Below are 18965 nucleotides of genomic sequence, written 5' to 3' on the forward strand. Positions count from 1 at the left end.
ATTATCAAGAGTTTTTTACGCATTGTCGTCCAAAAATTTGATCACGATCTGTTTAAATAATATGAAGCAAAAGTTTGCTCGTCGAACTCGACACATGCATTAGAATTAGGTTATTGAAAAAATTCGTATGAGAATAGCAATTTTAGTGATCCAACATTAAAAAACCAATTAAAAAATCATTCACTAATTACTTAAGTCATTCGATATTTGTCTTTTTTATTTTTTCATTAAAGAATCGAAATGGCTTGTTCTACTTGATTTATGCGTGGTTTTTAATATTTCTTGAGTCTCTGGATGTTTATTCACCTGTGAAACACTTGGAGCGTGTGATATTTGCTTAAAATTTGAAATACAGTGGAACATTCTTTTATCACAGTAAATATTTGGTCAGCAATTTAATTTATGGCTTGGTGAAGCTCCTTTTGTACATTTCATCATTAAAACTCATTCGCTCCTTTTGAATATTCGAAAGAAAAATAAAAAAATAAAACTGTAAAATCATACTCACGTCTTTGCTGTAGCTCCACGCTTGATTTCCTCCCATGCCGTGGCAACGCACTATTTTAACGGGACCTTGTGGCCTCGTTGCGTCCAAACACATATCATCTGACATTATTTGATCTCGCTTCGTATACGCAAAGACCTGTTAAAAGAAAGATTAGTTACTGCCAATTCTACTCGGATAGTTGAATCCTTGGTTTTCGAACAGTCATTTATTTATTCAATTTATATTGACTCGGGCAAAAATGTTTCGCAATCTTTTTGATAATTGTATCGAACATTTTTGTCGATTTTTATTTTTCGATTGTTCATTTTAAAAACACAAAGAGCAGAAATAAAAATTTCGTAGAAACATATTCGCTCAGACTTTCGAGGAGAAACTTTGTGAAAGAAGTAAAGAATATTTTTGACTAGACTTCCGTTTGAAATCTCAAAGATGCGAATTCGAGTGCCATGATTAAAGAGTCTACCTACCCTAATTAGAGCTTTCAAAAAATACTACACGTTCTTTATGACTATAGCTATGGCGCGTATCATACGAATTTCGAATGTGGAGTGGAACTATTTTTTTTTTTTGCAAAAAACATTGAAAAAAAACGTGCTTTTTGCAGTTCTTCGAAAAATGGACGCCATTTTGTCATTTTTGAAACAATAAAAAATCGTAGGATACGCGCTATAGTAATTTTTATTGAATCTAAAACCATTTTTTTCTCAGATTACCCACTCCAGAGATTTTATCAACAGCTTTTTTTTGGGCCTGTCTTCTCCCCCATTTTTCTGTATGAAAACTGAGTAGAATAAATATAAAAAAAAAATTTTGTGTATCTTAAGAGTATACTTTCTAGGCCTAACACCTTTTATAGTCATATTTATAATTTATACCGATCGAAAAAATTCGTGAAAAAAGTATTTTTTTTTGCCCGTCTAATTAGGCTGGACCCCTTAAATTAGGAACAATAATTTTACCTGATTGCCACCTAAACCGTGACAAAAACTGAGACCGACGTTCTCGCCGGTTCTTCTTCCCATAGTGTCCAAACAATTGTGCGTCTTGATGTTTTTGACGTCACCGAGATAGTGGTAATCAAGGGGCATAGGGGATTCGGGATAAATATTTTCCAGATACCATCTGAAGCTTTTGCATTTGAGCTTTTCCCGAAGTTTCACACGTTCGGAAACGTTTCCAACAGGAACACTTTGTGCGCCTGAAAGATCATTAAAATTGTACTGTTTTTCAACAACTCTCAACTAAAATTTGTAACGTTTCCAATTCTACTGCTGGGTGCGAGTGTGCGCTCTGAGTATATACGGAGTGAAATCATTGGTGGTACATGTGTGTGCTAAACGCGCGTGAAAATAATGGATATAAATATGATAAATATGGTGACAAAGTGTATTTTCTGCTTCAAGCTCTCGTCTTACGAAACCTAAAAATAATACACAATATTTACAGACTCGCAGAATAATCGCAACAGCCTTTCTAACGGTTGGAAAGAAAAATCGTTTTTCCTTTTCCGTTGACCAGCAGAGTTGGACGACATTTATTTCGCTACATTTCGGTACTCAATTCATTCTCATTCATTAAGACTTCAAACAGCCATTATCAGAACAGTTTTCATAGTAAACGTCCATCTCTGCTTCAACAGTGATCGCATGCATTATTTCCTCAAATGTTCAGATCCGAAAGTGAATCATCGAACGATCCTCCATGGAATTAGGGATCGACACGACATTTGGAAATTTGTGAGATTGTCGCAATTTCGATAACGGGTATCTGATAAAATTAGGCCGCCAAACAATAACCAACAGCTCATACTTTCATGCTCAATTATGTACACACTCATTTCCACATGAAGAATATACCCCACTGACAAAAAACCTTCATATGCGACGAGTGACCATCGAAATTAACAGTGAAAAGTGAAGTGATAAAAAAAACAAATAATTGAAAGGGTTATTCTTGTTCCGTGTGGGATTTCCAAACTGACTCACTAATGGATTCAATCATTCGATGCATTAATCCGAATGAAAAACTTCTTGCTTTCTAATGATTCATTTTTTTTTTTTAAATAATTTTTACGGCTTCCGAATCCTTCTATCCGTGATATTTTTATTTCACAATAATTTAAGTCACATTTGAACGAAAATTTTCCATGTTTCATTTGACTGAAAAATTAAAATTCGTTCCCAGTTTTTAATTTTTCATTTTTCCGAGTAAACTTCGTCTCTCACAAAAACCAAATACGTTACTGCATGTTATTCCAAATTCTCAATGATCTTTGAATTCTTAAAAACGAACTTAATGATTCATTAAATTTTTCTACGAATCTCAGAATTAGTAGTTGTGCTAAGAAAATAAAATGAGTTTTCTTCCTATATTTTGAGACGTCCTACCTACAATTGGTTCGTGTGGATTCAAGCTCCAGGTGGTTGGTGTTTTACTATATGTACAAATGCATTGTAGTTTACAAGAGGATCATGCTCGGTCATGCAATCGATGGCAGCATTTGACAGTTCGATGCTCGTTCGTAAATATACGACTGAATATTTATATTTTCCACGTTTGTTCATTAATCTGTCTTTTTGTCTTTCTCTCTTGTTAGTGCTACCTGGATTAATGTTGTAATAGAAGTACTTCCACTGGTCCAACCAGACCTCAGCGAGCCTCGCATTGTTGTGGTTGACTATCTTGCTCGTACCACCGGGGAAAGTGTACGGCGTTGACTTACGGAAAACATGCCCGACGTGAGAGCAAGTTGCTATTTCCAAAGTCCCACCACACATCCATATCTAACCAACTCATTTCTGTTAGTATGTTAGCAATATTAAGAATGTTTTGTTGTTGTTATTATAGCAAAAATGAGACGAACCAAAACGAACAATGAATTGCTAAAAAATAAGAAAAATGTTGATCGACGTTTTAGTCTCTGTAAGGACGAATGAAAAGGCATCGAGTGACATTTTTTAAGTTTCCTCGACGATCAGCTCTGCTCCGAAGCCCAAACATTGCCTGGGGCGCCACCTACATTACTCGCCAAACTAGCATTATCGCAAAGTTAACAAAACATGAATATGCACATTCGCAATGTAATAAAGCACATGAATGTCTGATGTTAGTCGAGTTGGATGGATGAGTGGTTAAGACGTTTCGCTTTACTGATTTTATCACACTTCTGTATGCAAAATGTTTAATTAATATTTTTATTGTAAATAAAATGGATTAATCCTGAAACAGGAAAATATTAACGTTGACATCGTATACGAACGAAACAAACTTTCAATAATGTAAAATGAACCTTTGCATATCAGATACCCGTTTCTGTTTTGGACAATTTGACACACCGATTTTTCTCATTTTTATTTGTTTATCTCTTTTACTCGCCAAAAATCATGCGCACGAGCTTTCTATCGCGAACGATAATCACGTAACACGAGATAGCGTTACGTACATAACGAAAACAGTTTCGTGCTGTACTTTTTCTAACCGAGATAAAATGCGCCTGTATCAAGTTTCGAGCGTTCGTGTCAGTTTTTATCAAAAGACTTGGCAAAGTTTCAGTATTCAACACGTCCATTCAGTACACGCTCGAAAAATCCTTTGTTAATTTATTTTTCGGTATAAATCCTGTGGAATTTCTATCGATCGACCAAAAGTTCGGAGGAGACGAACCTTAAATCAACAACGCGAATCGATATTTCATCTGTGAAGGTTAAAATTTCATTCAGGAAAAGTTCGTCGAAAAATTCTTTTAGAAGTTATCAATTAAGGCCGTTCGACGCGTTCATTATCAACCTGGGAAGCCCGTTGTTGCGTCATCACTACTTAGCAATTCCGAGCAACGCTAAATAGGAATCGGCTATCTTTAAAATGTTAAAAATATTTATATTTCATGATAGAAACTTCAAGAAGTGATTACAGAGTTTGATTTTTTGTATATTTTGAAAAAATTCGCAATTTTTTATAATAATTAACTCAATCGTTGAACAATTCGTTCTGTCACTCGAAAACTTTTTAACTGTAACATCGAATCTTTGAAAAAAGCTCATAATAAGCGTTGATATTGATTTCGTGAAATTGAACTAAAAACTCTTACCAATGTGATAAATTCGAAAAATTGAAAAAGAATCAACACATTTATTGTGAAGAAGAAAGAGAACAAACTGAACAGTTCCTAAGTTACATTTCTTCAGTTCCATCATTTCTTTGTCTCGAAATAGCAGTCAACGATAACTCGATCTCGATTACATCGAGGATAATCGACGAGTCCACAGAGAACATTCTTACCGCCGTTTACAAAAAGGACTGAACTGTGAAAATTTCAAATTTATGGGGGAGTTAATCTCCTGAAGTTGAAAGAACCAACCAATGTTTGAGCTAACCTGGGTTCATGGCATAGTAAAAGTGTTTCCACTCATCCATCCAGACCTCGGCTACCCTGGCCGCGTTGTGAAGTACAATCTTGCTGACACCACCAGGAAAAGTGTACGGGCTCTTGTCACGGAAAACATGACCAACGTGTGAGCACGGACTGATTTCTAAAATTCCACCGCACTGCCAAACCTACGAAACAACTCTCAAAATTTACGAATTCTATTACGTCCAAAATCCACGATTTTTTTCACACTCTTTTCTCCACGTATTCTGCAAATTTTCAACAAATATATTCCTGCAAATTTAACTACATGGATGACGCTCAAGTTTCCACGGTTCGAGTCCAACGAAATGATATAAAAAAAATTCTCTAACAATTCCAGTAAATCTGCAATTTTGTTCGCTGTCGAATTTGCAGCTCGTAGTTTTTCCACCTACATCAATGATTCGTGAAATAAAAAATTGGTGAATTACAAAACTTTTTTCGATCATTTCGTTGGACTCGAACGTTGCAAACTTAAATAACTTTATTTTTTAATCAGACACGAATTAAGCGGATTCGCGCATGACGTCAACTTTTCTCCATATTTTCACTTTTTTCCGAAAATTTGTCAATTACCATTGAAATTAACATCGGAAATGTGAAAATACGATAGAGCCGCCATAAAACTCAAACTTTTTCATGAAAATTTCTATCAATCTGATCATTTTGGACGATAAAACGTTCAAAGATTTTTTACGTCTGATTGTGTTGCTGAAAAAATTTGTGTGGTCTCTCAACGACTCGAGTAACGAATACTGATAACGTTATAAACAGAGTCGAACTTACCCTGAAGCTCATTTCGAGATTCTCGCCACCCCAGATATCCATACCTTCGTCGTACGCTCCCAATTCATAAAAATATTCTTTGTCGATGGAGAATAACCCACCGGCCATCGTGGGTGTCCGAAGTGGCGCTGTGCGATCGCCGTTTCTTCTGTCCATTTCTCTCTGCGCTACTCTATACCTGAAAATTATGCACAATAACACTTTATTTTTGTTTCAACTTCATTGAATAAACTCTCAAGCTAGGGGGAGTAATTGAACCAAGAAAAAATAACAAAACTGTACAAACATTGAAAATCACTAAATTTCAACGTTCAAATTACACAGGCCGCGATGGTTTTCCCCTTAAAAAACCAATTAGCAATTCTGGTAGATATTAGGTACTAAGCTATACGAAAAAAAAAATTCCATCACGTTAATTTTTTGAGAAAATTACTTATTAAATTTAAAATTTAAATAAATTTCAATAAATTTAATAAATTTAAATGAATAAATTTAAAATATCGTACCACAAATTAATTGTGGTACGATATTTTGGTGATATTTGTGTGGTAATGAAATGGCTCCTCGCAAATGTGTTAATTCTCCTGATAACTTTTGTTACATATTAAAAAAATGTTATAAATCAAAAAATGGGTGGTGCCGCATGAAATTCAACTTGTGTTCAACGTAAATGGTAACGGGGGAAAAACATTCTTTTATTTTGAGTAAAAATTTAATTTTGAGTCCATTAATTTTCGCTTTCAGTGAAAATTGTTGAAAAATTCTAAAATACGGATGTCATCAATAAAAATAAATCTCGATGTGCTGGAAAAAAAAAACGAAACTCTTTTCATTCGACATACTCTAGATATTCAAAGGAATAATATAATTATTGAGAGGGGGAAGAAAGTTGAACTCCGCCAGCCTGTGTTATTGGATAATCGGACGAACTCATAAAATCGTTAAGAGTTTTTTTTGTTGATGAAAAATACGATTAACGGCATGACGAGGAACATTTTTATTCGTGGAAAATGCGATTATCGGTGAACGAGTAAAATATGGAGTAATACTGCCAGTGGGAAGAGCGCCTGAAAATCAGTTTATGTTTCATATTCCTCGTTTTCATTACTTTCCATACAGGGTACAAAAATTATTGGAAAATTGAGCGAATTTACGGAAATAGCAATCGAAAGGTTCACGTTATAACCACATATTGGTTCGAGGATAATTGAACGAAAACAACGATTAATGTAGAATTGGAAAATGAATTTTACGATTAAAATCCTCCCGGTCATGTGAGCCTGCGACGACCCCGATTTTGTAAACGCCGATCGATGGAATTTCACAATACATCAAAGATGCTTTGTAGCTCCGATCCGGAGCCCATCCCGCCACTGTTTACATAAAAATCGGGCTTCCTGCGAAATCCGAATATTTAATTTACCATCTAAAATTGAGCTTCCAGTTGAATCCGCCCCAAGTCATATCGCTGGCGGTGATGTACTCGAACGTATCGTCACTTATGACGTCAATTATGGGACAAACGACGGTCCGCCTGTCCTCGGCTATTCTTGCGAGGAGCGGCTCGAGCCATCCTTCTGTACACTCACAATGAGCATCGAGGAATGTGATTACTTGTCCTTTTACATGCTTTGCTCCTAATAAGCGGGCTCGTATTAAGCCCGAACGTTTTTGCGTGCGGAATACGTAAGTTGGAACTGGCAGAGTCTTTACGTAATTTTCCAGGTCTTCTTTCAGATGATCTGTAAAATAATGTACGTTGGTACAATCACGGTAAGTCAATTATGAACGATATTCAGTCCTCATTCGGTCAACATCTTTTTCTAACGACTCAACCGATTTGAGTATAACGGATTTATTACGCTGATGTTTGCAACGTGGGGTCGAACGAAATGAAGGAAAAAATATTTGTGATTTTCTCATTTTTTTATATCACGAATCATTTGTGCAGGTGAAAAAATTACCAATTGAGAATTAGGGAGTGGAAAAAATAGGAGAATTAAAAGTGTTTCTTTTTGATAACTTCGTTGAACTCTGACGTTACAGACTTCAGGGTCGTTAACATTCTTCATCAGCATCACTGTTTGTGATGTGATATAACAAATCAAATATAATAAATCTTGCATCAAATGATGACGTTTTGGAAAACTATAGAACGATTTCATTGCACAAAAGTACTTATTTAAGTACTTTTGTGTAACGTACCATCTTTGCATGATATTGAATCATTTCCTTGCCATCAAAAAGTATTTCATGATTTTTATAAGAATTTTTCTCGTTTTTAGCAAAAAAAAATTTAACGAAAAAAAGTACTTAAATAAGTATTCAAGTACTTATTTACAAATGAAATAAGTGGATTATTATAGAAATTATTTAAAAACCCTCTGTTACTGTTCTAATTTCCATTTCGTTAAATTTTTTTTGCTAAAAACGAGAAAAATTCTTATAAAAATCATGAAATACTTTTTTATAGCAAGGAAATGATTCAATATCACGCAAAGATGGTACGTTATTTCGTCGCTATTCCTTGATAAGATCGAGATTTTTTGTTTGTTCCAGATGAATCATTATGTGAGACACGTTTCCAGCCGTTGACTCTCGCAGAAAAGTGTCACCGAAAGCATGCTGTGCAAAAGTTTTTTTTCACCGTTCAGAGCGTACCGTTTTTTCTTTTATTCCACCAATAACATAATGAAGATCGAGCTAAATTTCTGATCCTTTAAATTGTCAGTCATCAACGCACATTTTTGCTATACCAACAATATTATAAATGGAGAAATAAAATGAGCTTTTAACGAATCTAAAAGCGACTGAATGAGGTAGCAAATTCGAAGAATCGAATAGTATTTTAATGAAGTGAATTTCCATACGATAAGCTGCGTCTTAAGGAGATATTTTTACCTTGTTCGCTGGCGTCATCAACGAGAATAATTTCTTTGAGAAGAGTTCTAGGTGAGCGATTGATGACGGACCAAACGGTTCTGAGCAAGGTGCTCCAGGCTTCGTTATGAAATACAATGACGATGCTTGTGTCGGGGAGGAATTTAGGTAAATTCTTAGATCTGCAACCGTCGAGTCTGACGTCTTTCAAGGAACGATTTAACGAAATCATGTCGCTCGCCATTAAATTAAACTGATTGAGCTTGAAGAGTTTCTGTTGTTTGGCTTCATCCTCGGGCGGGATGCGCACCGCGGTGCCCATTTCGCCCGGCCTATTTTTATTCTCTTTCACCGATCTCGCTGACCTCCAGCGATGTAACTGCGCTAGAGAGTAACGCCTCTGTTTGTCTTCCGAGGATATCGTGCCTTCGGAACTCTCCGGGTGTAGGAATCTGTCATCGGTCATCTGATGCTTATCGTCGCCGTAACCCCAACCCGTTCCTCGCATGCAGTCCGTGTAGAACATTAGAACCATTACGTCGACGAGGAACCATACCAACGATGTCAGCAATATCACTTGACAAGTGTGTATACGAATTTTTGAGCGAAACATTTTTCCAGCTTTTGAGTCAGCGGTTTCGATCTTTAAACGGCTACTGTCAAATTAGCCAAGATTTTTTATTTATTCTCGTTTTTTTAACTCGTCCTTTTATTTTCCTTTTTATGCTTGTCGAATTACGATTTCTTTGGTTCCGCTCTTCACTAATCTCGGGACGAGCTTCCTTCGGGCTTCATGACTCGTTTTTTAACATCAAGTACCTGAAACAAACACAATATCGGGGTCAAATTTATTCACATGCCTAGCCATTGGAATTTTAGGACCTGATCTAATAAATCAGGGACTGATTTATTTATTGCAAAGGTCATATGATTGTGGACAAATTCGACATTCTGTGAATTCAACGACGTTGCAAATTTCAGCGTGATATTAATGACCTACAGATTTTATAATAATAGGCTGTCTCTTGACTAGCTTGTGGGATCAACCTCAAAGTTGATGCAAACAAACTTGAAATTCGACAATTAAAAAAAAATTAAACAACCTTGTCCCATTAAAAAATGGAGGTAACTTCGTCCGAAAATCGGTTGTTTTCGTCAACGATTTCCGTGAACGAGAAAACGGTTTAATAATAATAGTCGCTCATCAAATTGCAGAAGAAAAAAACTGGACACAAACTCGTTAATCATTTCGGAAGTTTCGAAAATAGAGTCGAGAGCTTTCGAGATTTTCCAGTCATTCGTGGACCGTGTAAAACTCGTGGCAATAGCAGCAACTACATTTTTATTACACTTCGTTGGTTCATTGGGTAATTCAGAAAAATTGCCACCCTTTGAACGATCGATGTACGAGCGGGAACATGGCCAAATGGGCACCCATCCGAGTCCTGACCTCACCCAAAGCTGTTCAATTTGGGAAATCGCCAAAACCACACATCGACAAGGCAGAAAAGGCTGTCGATCTTTATACGTTTCTCTGTTAAACATCTGTACACGTTGATCAATGAGAATAACTTGGAAAATTACTTTTCCAGTGGTGAATGCGTTCGTTTGGTTGACTTCGTGGAATTCGGAATATTTTACTTCGTCCGACGGAATTTACACGAATAAAAAGACTCTTCATTTCGTAGAGAGATGCGTTGATTGAAAAACTAGCTCAACAAGTTCCGAGGGAAAAATATTTCGTCGAACTCAAACGGCAAAGGTCAGGCTCGGCACAAGGGGCTCGCTAGAAAGATCGTAAATTACTCGGGAACTAGCAGCGCGCGGGTTTTTCTACCTAACGAATGAAAGGACGGTTCACTCAATCAATTCAGGACGAAAAAACATCATGAAATTCGAATCCGTGAACGATCATCGATACCGAAAGACGGAATCGGTCTTTCAAATTTTCAGCGGGACTTCTGAGACTTTTTACATTCGCACTTGAAACGGGTCATATGAAAGAACAAATTTTATAATGCGTTTCAAAATGCGGAAAAATGAATTATCCGAAAAAGCGATTTTAAATCGTAAAGCAACTCGATCAATTGTTCAATAGAATTTATGAAAATAATGTAAAACGATCTGCCCAAGAGCTCGGGATTTTGTGTGGTTAACCTAGAAATTTCAAGAGTGTAAGATATTCAATTGTTTTATGTATGGAAAAATGGAACTTTCCTTTCCAAAAGTTTCATAGCAATTGCCTCTTAAGGTATCAATTCCACTCCAGTCGCCAGTTCGACAGTGAATTCTTTTATAAATTTTCGAAAATTAGGAACCATTCAAAAAATAATCATTTGTGTAATGTTTCCATGAAACAAAAATCTCAAAAATGCAAACTTTCAGGAAAAATATTTGACGAAAAGTCTGGAGTTTCAAAAATAATCTCGTTTCCTCGTCAAGTACGAAGAACTCAAGCTCCGAAGTGATATTTTTTCGAAGTTAATCAGCTTAAACATTCGTGACTTTCGGCAAATTTTTTCACGTATTCACACAAAAGTTTCGAGATTGTAGCACGAAGTATAAATATTGCTCGCCAGAGAGCACGTGGAAGCTCAGAGCAATCTTTCATTCCCAACATCTCGAACGTGGCACAGCGAAGCGTTTAGCACCACAGCGCGATATGGAATAATTGTGTGCTGACGAGGTTGAAAAAATTTGGAGGAAAGCGTATCAGCGAGACATTGACTGGAGGAAGGAAATTTCACGGTTGGTTTCACTTCTTAGTTCGAGTAATTTTCGTCGTCAAACAATCAGTTTCGTAATTGCACGTACAATTATGACAAGTCGTAGTTAAGCATTTATTTGTAACAATAATGCTCGCAATAATGCGAAATTTGCTATCGAAACAAGGTCGTTAGAGACTAAATGAAAGCCCGTTCGACGAGACCAGGTAAAGAAAATGTTATTCCAACATTTTTCAACAGTAGAAGATCTCATTACTGTCTCATTTTGCGTAATTAGCACCAACTAATATAATGCGTAAAAACTGAATGCGAGTAGGCGTGAACGTATTTAGTCACGGTAGAAACGAAATGGAAGAAAATTCCATCGCAGATGTGCAGCAGCAGCCGACAATAATAACGGATTCAATGACGCGATACGCATAACTTCGTACTATAAATAAATATAGATATGTCAGAGTGACACACTATTGCCCGATCAATTCACGGAAACGTAAATGTACGCTCGGTGTGAAAACAGTTGAAAACAATTAGCCTTGGGTCCATATAATTGTCGATTCAACTTATCGGGTGGCTGCAGCGTGTCCGCGTTATTTCAAGCGTGTCGTTAATATTTCTCGTGCTATTCGATGCGCGTCCCTGATCAATTTCGAAGCAGGGAAAAAAATTGCGTCGAAATCATTTCACAATTCGAGTGCAATACGGAACAATCGCTTCGATAGCTTATCACGTTCGATTTAATTGAATGAATAAAAAAAAACGTTTGGCCGAGCGAATGATGAATGTGCTGTAAAGAAGAAAGTAAAATGATTATTTCAACAGTATATTTTCTCCGAGGGGAAAGTCAATGAATCGAATAATTCAAAGTGCTCGATAAAGTTCAACCGTTTTTCGGCTCCGTTACGACTTCGCTGTCTTCTTTTAGTTCCGTATGTTGTCAAAAAAGCTGTTTCAGCGTCAACTTGCTTAGTGGAAAGAAAAAACTACAATAATTGAACCAGCACACTGTACGAGAGCTCCAGCGACCTTTCGCCTCGTTTGTGCGAGTTTTTTGCACGCGGAACGAACAAAATCCGGTGACGAGAAGAGTCCGAGTTTGTAAGCATATACGCCAATAATACGATTCGTGTAACAGCGAAACAAGGGCGCTAGAGTTGAGGTCACACATCTCGACAGGGGAAATTGAATCCGTCAACCGAACGAATTTATTCTCTTACTGATTCGTATACTCAGCAAATGGAAAAGCGAGGCAATTGTGTTACGTCTTGGAGCATTAAAGCAGCTTAAAATTAAGAGAGAAAGAGACGACGAGAAGAAGGAGAAACAAAGAGAAGGAAAATTAAGAGAGTGAGAGAGGAAAGGAGAAGGGAAGAGCAGAATGTGCCTACGCACTGCAATGCCGCTTTGCTAGGAAAACGAAGTCTCGTTGAGGAGGAGACGACTGCGGACCACGTTCCGAGGCTCTAAACCGCGAATCACTTCACTTCTCCGAGCTCAGCCCACTATACTCGCAATTCAATCAGGCTCGGTCGCAAACTATGTGAAAACAGCCGGTGTAACGCGGCCATTTGGACCGTATAATGTGCGGCGTTTCCTTATAAGAGAAACTTGTTTATGTACAAACTACGCGCGTCAAAATAATCCTGGAAAAGGACGGAAGAGCAGATTTCATTTTAGTAGAAAACAATAATCAACTTTACAGGGAAATAAAAAGCTCTATTGAAAGCGTCGCAATCGCGGAGGAATCGGAGTTGAACGCCGGATGATTTATTTAATGGAATCACTCGCTTCAGGTTGCTTCGAAAGTTAGTCGTGTCTTCGGCCACGTGATTGAGTCATCGGTTTGCGAGACGGAGGAAGAATGTGCGAGAAAATTTGACACAACGGCGTTAAACTCGGCGCACTGGATCAAAATTTCGTGATCCAAACTTTTGGATCTCAACGTCGCATTACGATATAATTGGTAATTAAACAAAGGAGAAGCAAAACGGTCGCTTGGCCTCGATCTAGCCCCTAATCAAAATTCTATTCAGTGATGATTGATCATTTTGCCTCCGCACGTGAACAAAAAAGGAGAGAATAAAGTATTTTACTGAAGGTAATCGGGGTCAAATGCAGTTTAATACGAGGCTCCTGAGTCGTATAACTTGGCACGAATCCAGTTTAATCGAACGAATATTTCTCGAGAAAATGATCTTTTTTGTCAGTCCTGTAACGGAATTAATCACTCGCCGTGCGACACGTTTTTGCTCCGTAAGATTCAATACAACCGAGCCGAAAAAAACTGTAATTTTATGTACGATACCCTTTTATTTATTTCGAGGTTTTTTCCCTTCCCGCAATCCACTTAAATCTCTCGTCCCACGTCCAGTCCCATAATAAATCGTTAACTCAATGATTCTGCTTACACGTGACGCGCAGATCAGGAGCTCCAAGAGGTAAAAGCAAAATTAGAACGAATCTGTGAATAGAGCCGCGAACGAGCCGGACTTGCCTCATGACACGACAGCTTCGCGACTGCCAACGTCACACAGTAATTCAATTAAAAAGCAACACACACGCAACCTCTGCCTACGTATGAACATGCCTTGTGCTGGCTATAAAGGAAAACGAGAACGTTTCCGCACTGCCAGAAACTCTTATTGACTGCGTTACTAATTTCTAATATTGCTGTACCGAGTGTAAACGTACAACACTATATTCGCATCTGTTATTAGTAAATTGGGAATGTCAAAAATGTTTCGCTCGATCGAACGAGCGCTCAGGAGATTGACAAGTCCAAAAGAGTGTACTCATGTTGACGATAAAATTAAAAAAAACAAGCTCTAAAGTCCCGGTACAAAACTAGCTCGTTTGCAGTGAAAAAAAACAAACACGTTTCCCAATTTTCTAAGGTGAAAGTGTAAGAACCGATTTATAGGAGAAGTTTTCCAGCTTTGTTACCGTTTTATGTTCCGAGAGGTAAACGTTACTTTGAGTTAAGCTTTTATGTCCATGAATTAGGAAGAGATTTCAACTGTGGGATCGATGTTGATGGTCGTTGAATAAAAAGTGTTTCGAAGATATTTTCTTTCTAGAAAACATGATTTGAGTTGAACTCGCTGAGTTAACAATTTTACTGTTTGTTATTATTTTTGATTTTCGATAGTAACTTTACGGAGATTCGGTGCTAACTGCCTATTGTCTTACAAATATGGTTTTTTTTACAAATTTGAGGATTCCTTTGGGAAAGTGTGGAAGCGGATGGTTTCTGTGTTTAGGATCGATTGTTGAGATGATGAATAGTTTCCCAGGCTTGAGTATTGGTGGAAAGTGTGGGAAAGTAGGTTAAAGTAAGTGATTGGTTCGGGGTTTTAGGATGAGAGTTTTGCGTAACGACGTGATCCAGTTCTAACGACATCGGTGAACTTGGACCGGTTGGTCATCGTATGATGCTGAAGTTTCCAACGTTGGAGTCCAACGAAATGATCGAAAAAAACTCTCCAATAATTCCAGTAATTCTCCTTTTTGTTCCCTGCCAAATTAGCGATTCGTAGTTTTTCAAGCTGCACCAACGATTCGTGAAATAAACAATTGGTGAATTAAAAACTTTTTTTTCGTTCATTTCGTTGGGCTCCAACGTTGGAAACTTCAGCGTCGTGTCATCGTACGAGTTGGAGCTGCAAGAAATGGCTGTTTTTCACAGCCGATACACGCAGAAAACGAGGCCGAAAATTTTAGAGGAAACTCTAAATTCTCGAGGACAGTACTGGACTGCAGCATTTATTCGAAGAGATGACGCTGAAGTTTGCAACGCTGGAGTTCAACGAAATGATCCAAAAAAACCTTTCAATAATTCGGGTAATTCTCCAATTTCGTTTCCTGTCCAATTTGCAATTTGTAGTTTTTCAAGCTGCACCGATACTTGGTGAAATAAAAAATTGGCCTATTACAAATGTCTTTTTCGCTCATTTCGTTGAACTCCAACGTTGCAAACTTCAGCGTCGTATAAATGATGCTTATCTATGTCGACAAATAATGACGTGGCTTTAGTTTACGTTCCATCTACTGGTACGTTGGAAAAATTGGGGGCGTTGGACAGAAGTATAGGCTATGACGTAACGATCGAAAGATGCCTGAAGAGTTTCGAAAATTGTAGCGATCATCGTTTTCGTTAATTCACATATGTTTTTGAACCAAGGCTCTTCTTGCCTGAATCCCTGATCGCTACCTCCCAACGGATCATAACTCCAGAAACGAATCGACCATTTATAATAATGAATCAATAATTAAAAGGTAAAATGGTACTTTTGAATCTTTCTTAAAAATATTCTCGTTCGCTGTCCACTTATGAAAATAGATATGAAAAAATCCCACTTTTGAGAGTCTAACAAATAATTTATACGATGGAATAAGGAAGACATTGCTGCAATCGAGAACATTAATTGTGGCAGACACTCCAGAAGCTCGATAATTAAGGAGACTAATGTATTGAAATTTGAATGAAAGTTTTGAGCCTCAAAAGAAGCGACGATAACGAAACACCGAAAGGAAGGAGAGGAGTTGAGTAATTACAGATTTATAGAGCTTCGAGCTGCGCTGACTCAGGGCTGACCGACGCCGGAAGTTCCGAATGGAGACAAAAAAATTGTTCAGGTTGAGTCGCAGGAAAGAGGGAGAGAGCGAGATGCTCGCGGTCGAGGTTACAAGTGCCCTGCGGAACAAAGGAGAAAGGGCTTTCGTCCTGGGTATTAATTTCTCCACTCGAAGTACTTAAACGTCAGTTATTAGTCCGGAGGATCGAGACACCGGCAAAAACCGTAAAAACATCGGAAATGAAAACGATCATAAAAAGTTCTTTCTCAACGTCCGAAAGCCCGTTCCACGAGCGGCGAATGCGGCATCAAAAGCTCGGTACAACTCCCACAAATATTCCAATTCAACGCCTGAGAAAATTCATCGCCAACTCCGCCTAAATCAATAACCGAAAATCAAACAGGAACTGCAAAACTCGGGCTCCGAAGAGTCGAGCTACGCTCGTAATGACACGTGCTCGAAATATCCGCCGAACGAAACCGCCGTGCATGCGGATCGTGAATGTTTAGCGGCGGATGATTTCGAAACACAATTTCCGTTATTGGACACCGCGAGCCCGGGAAATGCTCCACGCGAGCGTTCATTCGACTCTGACACACATGCATAAGTTACGAATTCGCTTGTACTCCCACACGTTCGCATGGACACCAGTTTGATTTGTGCCCGAGGATGTCGAAGGATCTGCTCTAACAGTGAGAGCGACGAGCCAGAGCCCCCGACGAAGTTCCAGCATCGGGGAGTCACGATATATCGTGATCGGTGTGAGATCCGCTTAGCTGTTCTCCGCTCTGGAATCGCGGGCTGACCGAGTAGTGCCGTGTACTCCGCACCGCGGCATCTCTAAACACACATCCACGTATAGGCGCATATAAAGACCAATGTTGCCGGGCACACACATCGCCGCGCGCGAGAGCAACGTTGATCGACGTCGAATCGCATCGTAAAACGGTAAAATACGACGTGGCTACCACACGTTCTCCTCCCAAAGCACAACAGCACGAGGATACAGACCTATGAATTATACGTGCAGATCGGGACGTTATGTGCAATTGCGTATATCGATAGCGATCGTTACACAGCGAGCGAGGACTGCTGCTGAGGTGAAATGGCCTCACGCCGGTCGAGAGACGTATTCGTGCACATGCGAATCCGATAAACACACTTTACAAACTTTCCTCTATTTACGTTATAAATTTTCTTAACTTCTGACCGTGGATAAGCCGTATTTACTGCTGATGAAAAAAACGTACCGTTCCAGGGCCAAAGCTGCATTCCGTTTTATTGACTTTCCGGTTTCTCGATATTCCATGCGCTTTCATCACTTTGCCACCTTTGTGCCACAGGGGCAAATAGAGAAGTTCGGATATTTTGTGTCAATGCTTGCGCGATTAAGGCACTTGGAAACTCGCCTATCTCGAGTCGCCAACTGCTGGGCAGACAATTATTATACTTTTTATTATTTCTATTGAATGCGTGGGCGAACGACGATGCGGATTTTACTGCCTTTTTCAACCGTTTGTACCTTCGGGGATTGGGAAATGTGGGGATGCGAATTTATGCTTCGCAGGTAAGAGGAAAACGAGGTTTTCGTTTACACCGACACAAAGAAACGCTGAAGTTTGCAACGTATTTCAACGAAGTGAAGAAAAATTTGTAGTTTTACAATTCTTTCATTTTTTAAATCGTTTGTACAGAGTAGAAAACTACAAATTCCAAATTAGGGAGAGAAAACATTGGAAAATTAAAAATGTTTTATTTCTTCGTTTATTTCGCTGCGGAGTCCAGTGTTGCAAACTTCAGCGGCATAAAAGAATCGTTTGTAAGTTTGTAGAAAATTATATCCTGCTTGATTATGTACAAACATAAAAGCACAAATGATTTAGAAAAAAAAACTGATTTACGTCACAAATTTTCTCAACTTCTCCGCGGATTGAGCCACGTTTACTGATGAAGAAAAAAGCACATTATTATTCCAGGTGCAAAGCTATTTAAACTCGATCGATTATCTGCTTTTCGAACGTTTCCTTTCCGTATTTCTGTCCACGGTTTAGTAAAGGGGGAGGAAAGGAAAGTTGGAGAAGGTTGTTTAAATTTGATGGATTGAAAGTTCGAGCAATATTTGCCCTGGGAATTTGCATTCGGGCGGAGCAACGGAGCTCGATTCACATCGCTGCTAATTGGCGTCATCATCTCGAGAGGGCTCCGCAGGAAGTTTCGGTTTGTACAGTGCTCAAGTTCGTTCCAAGAGTTTAAGAAATTCCTTTTATAAAAAATTGCTGATTCCATATGAAATTATTTTTCGGTCTTTTTATGATTGAATATTATGAAAAATTGAGGCTCGAGTGCGTGTGACGTGACGAGGCGTTTTGTAGTCTGGAATTGAAAATCGCAGAGTGCAACGTTGTGAGAAAAGTAAAAATACTTTCGGAATGATTAACGTTGACTGGGGAAGTCCGATTTGAATGCCTCGTGAATCGTTTGATCGCATTTCTGCAGTGAGACGAAAACTGATAAGCTTCACATTTTATTCAAAGAAAATAATCGTGGAGGCGCGGAAGCGCCTCGTTTTCGCACGATTGCATACCGAGATACAATTAATTTGATTAATTAAGATAGAAATGATGGAATATCCTGCGAAACGGTATATCCAACGCGAAACGCTGCTCAAAGCTTTCCTTTGAAAAATGCATTCGAACGACGTTGGGAAATGAGAGAAAAATTCTCGTTCGACTGTGCCCGGAAAATTGGATGGGAACGAGATTTTTGTGGATTCGTTATAACCACCGAAAAAACGGGGACGAGCTTTAAATTCGTGGTGGAAGATGCACGAAAGACTTTGTAAAGGTCTCACGAACACGCGTCCCTCGATACTGTGTGAATTTTGATGAAACGCGTGGAAAAATACAGTGTAAATAGGAGCTCATATTGTTGCGCAGCGAGGAATTTTAGCACACGCGTCGCGCGATATGCCGGATTCGCTTTGACGTGCAGCACACACGCCACGGATAGGTATTTAATCCAGAGAAGAGCGCAATTCGAGAGACAGACCGAGCGTGTGCTCATTGTTGAACCGTTAGACCAGCGA

At 38.5% G+C, this 18965-nt stretch overlaps 1 protein-coding gene and 1 long non-coding RNA gene across 3 annotated transcripts in view; one reads left to right on the top strand and one right to left on the bottom strand.

Moving 5' to 3' along the window:
• The window catches only part of Pgant5 (polypeptide N-acetylgalactosaminyltransferase 5), a 35530-nt gene that overhangs the window by 4046 nt on the left and 12519 nt on the right, over positions 1-18965 (bottom strand). The window contains exons 2-7 of one of the 2 annotated variants that reach the window (XM_043420793.1): positions 8604-9401; positions 7126-7444; positions 5703-5880; positions 3111-3291; positions 1468-1706; positions 509-643 (exon numbers count right to left, since the gene is read on the bottom strand). In XM_043420793.1, coding sequence (XP_043276728.1) covers positions 509-643; positions 1468-1706; positions 3111-3291; positions 5703-5880; positions 7126-7444; positions 8604-9195 — 1644 coding nt within the window. In that variant the 5' untranslated portion in view covers positions 9196-9401. Of the gene's footprint in view, positions 1-508; positions 644-1467; positions 1707-3110; positions 3292-4881; positions 5063-5702; positions 5881-7125; positions 7445-8603; positions 9402-18965 lie in introns of both variants that reach the window. The other variant, XM_043420792.1, reaches the window with a different exon arrangement.
• LOC122411741 (uncharacterized) lies at positions 1703-3733 on the top strand. The gene is made up of 2 exons (XR_006261204.1): positions 1703-2271; positions 3105-3733. It is a non-coding gene; the product is annotated as an uncharacterized lncRNA (long non-coding RNA).

The sequence above is a fragment of the Venturia canescens genome, chromosome 5, assembly GCF_019457755.1.
Source record: "Venturia canescens isolate UGA chromosome 5, ASM1945775v1, whole genome shotgun sequence".
Classification (NCBI taxonomy): domain Eukaryota; kingdom Metazoa; phylum Arthropoda; class Insecta; order Hymenoptera; family Ichneumonidae; genus Venturia; species Venturia canescens.